An 8,342-nucleotide genomic window follows, 5' to 3' on the forward strand; every position below is an offset into this window, starting at 1 on the left:
CATGAGCTCAAGTGCATATAAGTATGTGGACGTGTGACTGTATGTGTTTTTGCAGCATAGCAGTCCACTCAGCCTCTGGCATTATGGTGGTGATCCAGTGATAGAAGCTTGCTTGTCCCTTGGTTGACCCTTACAGTGCTGTATCCCCCAACCCCTCCACCCTTTTCTTTCTCCTTCTCTGCTCTGCCCTTCCATTAGCCTTTCCTAGGTTACTCTTGGCCAACTCTGGCCACCTGATCAAGGGATTAGTGGCGTTGATGGTTGTCAGTGTCCCTCACATGCTGGCTACTGTTACGGTCTTGAGGGCCTGGACTCTCTCCTACCTGCAGAGTGTGTGTGTGCGTGTGTGTGTGTGTGTGTGTGTGTTTTTGTCTATGTAAATTAGACCTGTCCAACCCTCATCAAGGATTGGAGGCCAAGGCTTTTTGTATCTCTAATTTACATAGACAGGTCAGCTGGGATTTCATGTAAACAATTTGCCTTAATTCTAAGGAGTGTTTACTTTTATAGAGGGTTTGGATATTCTGTTTGCTTGAGTGGTGGAAGGGCAGGGCACCAGTCCAATCAGAGAAAGAATCAGGACAGGGGAGCACAAGTTGATTGGTCCGGCATCCAATCTCAAGAACCAATCAGGATGGAATTGGGCAGGTTCAAAAGGCCTTGACCTCCAATAAATAATAATAATAATAATAATAATAATAATAATAATAATAATACCAATAAACCAGACACCTGGACCCAGAGAGGGAGGCTGCAGGGTGTTTGCAGCTAAATGCATCCACGTGAACAGTGTAGTCCACTTACAATATTTTACTTTGTGGTACTTCAGTATACTGTGAGTCCAGTGTTTCTGCTTCACACTGTATTTGTCCAGCAGACAATCACAGAATGTGAGGGGAGGGGTGTCAGGGTTAGCACAGGGTTAGTGTCCTATATCTCCCTCCTTCCCTCACCTTCCTCCAGCTCTAACCTCCCACTGCCCCTCCCACTGCTCCTAATGCCCTGCCAACTTCGTATATCCCATAATCATGCTGAGTTGCCATGTCAGCAGCACTGTATCAAACCCACCACATTTAGACAAAGCCTCCTGCCATTGCTTCATTTAAAGACCACATACCCCACGTATGCCTATGCTAGAGGATGTTGTTTTTTTTTCTTTCACTCAAATTTATTTAATTCCCACATTATACAGTGGCACAGTGCACACTTATTAAAGTCTAAAACATGATCATTAATCACATTAATCTAATAAGTTTATTTATTAGAGGTCCAATACTTGACAGCTCAGTAGCTCATCATTGGAAAAAATAAAGCCTGCATCATAGTTCCCTTTTAATCGTTTCTAGTCTTAAATAGATAGAGGAGAGTCAGTGTTTGATTTTGTAAGTCAGCTTGGGACATTCCTAACAGAAGTCGTCTATCTGTGTCAACTATTTTTTGCCTGCCCACTTGCCCTCATCTTTTCAACTTGTATGAGAAGTAAGTCACCCTTTCAGACTGTTATGAGGAGAAAATCAGAGAAACTACCTGAAATGTGTTACAACCAACACCTTCAGTTATCATAAACATAGATTGTGCTCTAGCTAGCGCTCCTTCTGTTTTGTTCTGTGAAACTGCACAAATTGCTGGAAATCAGCGTGAACTCCTGGTGCCTATTCTATAACCTCTTTTACCATGTATGCTCAATGCCAATTTGCTTGTATATTGAGGAATTCTTTGCAATTTAGAATTTTGAATATTCTAACAAAACCAAGAAAGTATATTGGTCTTATGGATACACCACTGGAACTCAGGGTGGATGTTTGTCCCTCTATTGTTTTTCTTACTGTAGCAAATCATGTGTCTAAAAATTTGTTGGTCTTGTATGTCTTGCAGATTTTTAAATCCCATTGAGACAAATGTGTGATTTTTGAATTTGGGCTGTATGAATAAAATTGACTTGTTGACTTGTACAGGATTAGCACATCTGGCAGAGAAAAACACATCAAATTAAGCCTGTATTTGTTATGCAGGTTCAGTGCAGTCATCTGTGTTCAAACCATCCTGCAGTCGGGGCTACATGGGATGATGAGATGAGATAGTTTATGGGCAAATAATTATTCAGAATATGCCATAAACATCTTTACAGTCCCTGCACTGAGTTTAGTAAAAAAAAAAGATAACTTATCAACAGATTATCTTTTTGCTGGCTCATCTGTTTTGTTGTTTTTGAGTATTGTAATTTTGCGTATTTCAGCTCGATATAGTTCGAAATTCTAGTATTATACCAAGTGAACAGAAAATCTGACATCTACGTATCTGAGAGATGAGTATAAATTGTACCAGAGCCAAATCTTTAGTTAACTGTTTTACATTATTTTATACTATTTTACCAACTAGTAACAGAGCTGTTGCACTGCAGTGTAGATTACAAACCATGAAATACAAATAGTAAAAGTTTTGATTCACTGAGAGTATGTCATTGTGTAATATGCACAGAAAAATATATATCCACCTTTTGATACTGTAAATTGGTTAAATATCTTTCATCAAAGTCTAAACTTTGATTGTCCTCTTCTTGCATCGTCATCTGCAGAGAACAACAAAGATGCCCATTACCAGAAGGTGAAAGTAAAGGCAGAGCCCATGGAGGTGGACCCACCCCCTGCAGATCTCACCTCACCAGCCTCTCACCTGCTGGCCTTCAGCACTTTAGGGGCGAGTGAGAAGAGCGAGCCAATGAGTAACCTCTCTGAGACATTGGCCCGCCCCCAGAAAGACCTCTTCTCCCAGGACATATCGGTCAAATTGGCTTCAGAACTGCTCTTCAAATTGTCAGGTATGTTGCATCAAGACACATATCGCTGTCTGTCACACATTGTTCTCTGAGCAACAGCAGATCCACGTCACACACACATTTATTTACAGCAACATGTCTTCCTTTTCCCTGCAGCACTGCAGTGTAAACCTTGGACATTTTGTGATACTCTATTATAAAACCTACATGTTTCCATTTCCATCCTCTAGTGGCTCTGTAGTAAAGTCAAGGATATATGACATGTAATGACATCCTGCTTTTTACCTGCATGGCCATGAAAGTGACATTGAAGCATCAGACAGCTGTTTGTGTTGCTAGATTAAGACAGAGCTTTGAGGTGTATCCATCAGCCCCCTGAGAAAGTGTGTGTGTGTGTGTGTGTGTGTGTGTGTGTGTGTGTGTGTGTGTGTGTGTGAGATCAGACATGTACTCCTGGGCCATGACCCCAGCTTTCTCCAGCCTCTGATAGCTTCACTTAAACACCTTACAGAGAAACAAGGTTGTGTAAAATCTTTTTTTTTTCTCTTTTCTTGCTTTCACACATATTCACAAATTCACACATTGACAGTCTTTCTTTCCCACACAGTCTTGCATGCACACCTTTACACACTTACAAAGGGCCCCATGGGGAGTGGTGTCTGCACAAATGCCCCCTCTTCCCTCCTCCCTCTCCTCCTCTCTCTCTCTCTCTCTCTCTCTCTCTCTCTCTCTCTCTCTCTCTCTCTCTCTCTCTCTCTCTCTCTCTCTCTCTCTCTCTCTCTCTCTCTCTCTCTCTCTCTCTCTCTCTCTCTCTCTCTCTCTCTCTCTCTCTCTCTCTCGACTCGTTTTCAGACATGCCGGCTCAAGCACACTTGGCTGCACACGCTCTCCCCCTGCACTTCCCCTACCTCCCTCCTCCCTTTACATTTCTCCCGTGCGGCATCTCCATGGCAACGTGGAAAGAGACCTCTGTCCTTGGCGAGCAATGTGACGGAGTGGGGTGTTTCAGGTGGGAGGGTGTATAGGGTGTGGGGGGCAGAGGATAAGGAGGGTAGAAAGGGCAGCGGGGTTATACAGTATGCCCACCCAGGGAGGCCACAGCATCGCTAGCCTGGCAACAGCGACAACCGCCCCCTTAGAATGGGAACAGAGTGGGCTGCTGTCACACAATGAGCAATCAATATGAATTACCCAGAGCAGTAGGACCTCAGAGACACATCAGTAGCAAGGTCGCTCTGAACACTGAGATGGTTGCAGCTTTGAAATTCACTTCAGTACATCGCCTTGAAACTCACACATATGGCTCCATTCTCAGGCAGTTTGTATAGTGCTCTTTATGGCTGAATACTGAAAACCGATGGTCTGTGCTAACATAAGCTGGCCAAGTAGAGGCATTAGCTGATTTTACAACTCTCACTTTACTTACCCCTTAGAAACCTCTTAAAATTATTTGTACTTAAGACAACTTTTAAGCAACCATTGCTTATTAAGCAAGTGCACTGTTTTTAAACTTCACACACTTGGGATTAGCACCCAGACATACAGAGGTAGACTTTTTTTTTTTTTAAATGCTTCTGTTTACAGATGGATCATCAGAGATACAACCATTACTTTTTCACACTTGCTTTGTGCAATAATGGACTATATATCTGTGACTTAATGTGTGATCTTTGTTGCTAGAAGGACATGTGTGAACATTTCCCATAGTGTAGATTTTTTGGAAGGTTTCTTGGAAACACTCTATATTATTGTTTTCCTGAAGCATTATATTGTGTAGACTCCCCAACACATCTAAAATCTAAAGAAAAAGTTCCCTCTCCACTTCTGTCTGAAGAAATTATAACACCTCTGTGAGATATTTAAACAGGCTTGTCAGGGTCGTTTTGATTCTACACACTGTACTTTCAGTTCCCTGTAATTAATCTGAAAAGCACATTGCAATTTGTTAAAAAAGAAAACCACCTGTCTTTCAATAAAGTTGGAATACATAATAATAAACACCCTAGACAGTGAAAAGCTAGTGCTGATGAAGTAGCCAAAACTCTGAGGGTCACACGTCGGGCACAAGTAGGTTTATTCATCTCTACACGTGGACACAATTTTTGTTATTACCTCATTTAATAAAATAATTTGTCATTAAAATAGCAATCAATAAACTTTTCCTGCGTGCCCAAATCCTTTAAGTAATGTGCATTGAGTACTGGTCTGTTGGGTACACCTGTACAGTATAGTCCTACTCAGTAATATGGCCTTGCAGTAAATTTCAACTTTTAAACCTGTAATGTTTCCGTTTAACTTGTATCATAGATGTTGGTTCTGCTCTGCAGCATAGTTGGTGGTGTAATGTAATAGCACAAGGTGTTTCTAATATTTTGTATTATAATCTAATGCAGATGGATAGTTTAAGAAAGATCTGGCCAGCCATGCACAAAAATGTTTTCATTTTAGTGTTGTTGGGCTAACTTTCAGCCCACAGGTCGGCAGACTCACTGGATACTCCCACTGCTCCAGATGGCCAGTGTACCCCTGCTGACCTGGCAAACCTGTGCTTTACCAACCAAACCTAACTTAATGGGATGCGGCAATCAGCCACATATAGTACAAAGTCTTGGCCATTATCTGTGTCAGATAATGGTGTGCATAGATGCTTTAGGGAACTTGCCAACAGACACTGAACTTAAATTGTCAGCTGGTCACATCAAAATATCTGTTCTCTACAGATGGAATTATAAATTAAAAATGTATTAACGTTTGTTAGATGTAAGAACAGTAGTCTGACAAAAAAGGTGTTTTTTTGGAGCCACCAGCCACATTTATCGGGGTTAAACAATGAGTGGAGGCTGTTCCGTTGTCATGGTTAAGTTAGTCAAGTTAGTTTTTTATCATATATTAGGGGAGGGATTAAAACCCCTGTGTCTGTTGACACTCTTCTATTGGTTTTAGTAATAGTTAAATATTATTATAATTATATATTGTTATATACTCAGTTGAAAGTTTCATCAGCTAAAACCAATACAACTTTGTATAGGAGTCTTGCATTAAATCCTCCTTCATGACAGTGATAATGTTCAGCTTTTGTTGAAGCTGTTTTAGAGATGTGTTAATTTGACTCTGTGATCACTTCGGAGAATGAGGGTTTCTGCTGCTGTGTAACTGTATCACATTATAAACACCAAACATTACAAGAGGATTGCTGCATTCATTTCAACTAGCTGTACCTAATAAACCGCAAAGTGATTATAGATGGTATTGTTTTGACTAGATTGGTGAGTTTTTCTTCTTTATGCCCCTAGAAAAAGTCAGCAAGGCCAACAACCACAAGGACAGTAACATGGTGGGAATTAACAGGTGAGTTAATAGTCTGGGTTTTTTCTAAATTTTGCATGTTTTATTATTGGTATTAAACTACATTTAAACGGCTGTATACATAAGTTAAGTACATATTTGTTTGCAACTATTTAGGTGTTGTTATGGTATTATTGTCATGTTTCAGTCCATTCCTGGATGAGTGCTTCAGACAATCACCCTTTAACTCACGCTCTAAGAGCTCGTCCCCCGCAGAGGCCAGCTCCTCTACCAGGGCACCTTTCCATGGTAAGACGCATGTAAAACACACGATCTTCACATAAAGCCGGGAAATATGATGGTGACAGATTAAAAACGAAGGAGGATGGACATATCAGTAACAGTTGCAGGCACCCAAAGATGTATGGGCATTATTTTGCTCATACTGTTTCTTCTAAAGCTGCAGCAATTAGGTGATGAAATAATTGGTTAACAGCAACTACTTTGATGTTCCATTATGCTTGTGCTCATTTTCCTGTTCAGTCTTTGTTGTTTTTCTTATAGTATTGTATCTTCTGGTCAGAGAAGATACAGGAGTTATTTCTGTATTTGGCTGTAGGTTTGAGCTCTGTCATACTGCAGGATAAATTTGGGTTGCCTTTATAGCACTACTGCAAATGACAGCTTTTGCAAATACATTGAAGACATCACTGTGTTCTAAGATAATTTTTCCAAAAGTGTGTTACATAAGAGATGAAAGCAAAAAGAAACACAATATAAAATGACATTTTTAAATAGAAGAAAATGACAGACTAAATACGAAAATAAAAATAATCTTCAGACTAACCATGAGGCAAAATCATCATTATCCCCAAGTGTCTTTGTTTGTTGTTGTCTTTGACCATTTCACAGAAGGGGGTTAGGTGTTACAATAACTGTGTCTAAATCAAGCACACTTACTAAAACACGGCACCACTGCATCATTCATTGTACAGTATTGTCAGTATCCAAGTCAGCAAAATATATTTCTATATATTTAGATGTAGATTATAAGAGGTGCTACCTTTGCATCCATACATGAGTATAAATTTACTGACCCTCCTTGTGTGGACATAAACGCTTATTCATTCAGAAGTCACACACTACATAGCCATAATTGACCACCGTCAACTTTTCCTATTCTCATTTGCCTCTCCCCTTTTCATATCAGAGCTCCTCACACATTTACCTAACTTGAACGCCTCTGCCCAGGATATCCCCCATCTCCCTCTCTTCTCTTTCCTGACATCCCAGAACTTCCCTCCATGTTCCTTTGGCAGTGAGAGATCCAGAGGTTAATTAGCTTGTGCCAGCTTTGCCTGTCCCTCTGCCAGTTAATGAAAATCTGATTGGCTTCTTGGTGTCAAGAGTGTCTTGAAAGTTAATTCGCCCAGACCACCTCCCCTTTCCCTTGTGTGTTTTGGCTTCAGGTCCAGTCTCCGCTGCTCACTATTTTACTGTTGGAGTGTTTTACTGTGTTTTTGTGTGTCTGTCCATACCTGCTCATTTTATTTGCTGTCTCTCGGTTCTTTTTTTCTCCCGCCTTTTGTATCACTTCCATGGTCTAAATCTTGGTAGCATTTTTAGTAGCAACTGTAGTTAGGCAGACCTTCAATTAAACTGATTTCCTGGCAGTAATAGTTCACTAGTTCATCCCACACTGCCAGCTACAGTAGCATCACACTTTTAGCACCCATCATCAAGATGTTTATTTTTGAAAATCACATCAGTACATATGATTTACTGGGTGTAAAATAATTTTTTTTCAATAATGAGTGACAAGTGGATTCTGCATTGTATTGTTTTACTCAGGTTCTTTTGGACACTAAATCTAAAATCTCATTTTCAGAGGGTAGCCCTTGCTAGACCTTAAGGGTTTGCCGTTTTTCTCCCTCCAGGCCGACGTTTAGCACAATCCTTCCTTTCTTGTTTGTCTCCTCTTCCCAGCTTCAGTAGCACCATTTAAACCATTAAGCACTTTACCTACACCACAACCTGATTGGCTTAACCATAAGTGTGTTTGTTGGGTCATGGCCTCAAGTCCCTGACTATTGTCACCTTGAGTCAGCAGGCCTTTCCCTAGTCTCACTTGCATGACTCAAGATAAGTCAATGCTTCTGTAAGCTTATCTGTAGCTACATAAGAAGGTCATGGTTTGTAAGAATGAGTGAGAATGACTGTGGAGAAGAGCAGTGTGAATATCTAGTTTCAGGCAGATATCATGGCCACTAACATGAGAGGC

The 8,342-nt window shown here is 40.6% G+C and overlaps 1 protein-coding gene across 4 annotated transcripts in view; it reads left to right on the forward strand.

The window, feature by feature from the left end:
• znf827 (zinc finger protein 827) overlaps positions 1-8,342 on the forward strand; it is a 72,013-nt gene that overhangs the window by 44,980 nt on the left and 18,691 nt on the right. For all 4 annotated transcript variants that reach the window (XM_067496586.1, XM_067496585.1, XM_067496583.1 and 1 more), the window contains 3 exons: positions 2,576-2,818; positions 6,070-6,124; positions 6,270-6,370. In XM_067496586.1, the coding sequence (XP_067352687.1) occupies positions 2,576-2,818; positions 6,070-6,124; positions 6,270-6,370 (399 nt within the window). The remainder of the gene's footprint in view (positions 1-2,575; positions 2,819-6,069; positions 6,125-6,269; positions 6,371-8,342) is intronic.

The sequence above is a fragment of the Channa argus genome, chromosome 3 (assembly GCF_033026475.1).
Source record: "Channa argus isolate prfri chromosome 3, Channa argus male v1.0, whole genome shotgun sequence".
NCBI classification, from domain to species: Eukaryota; Metazoa; Chordata; class Actinopteri; order Anabantiformes; family Channidae; genus Channa; species Channa argus.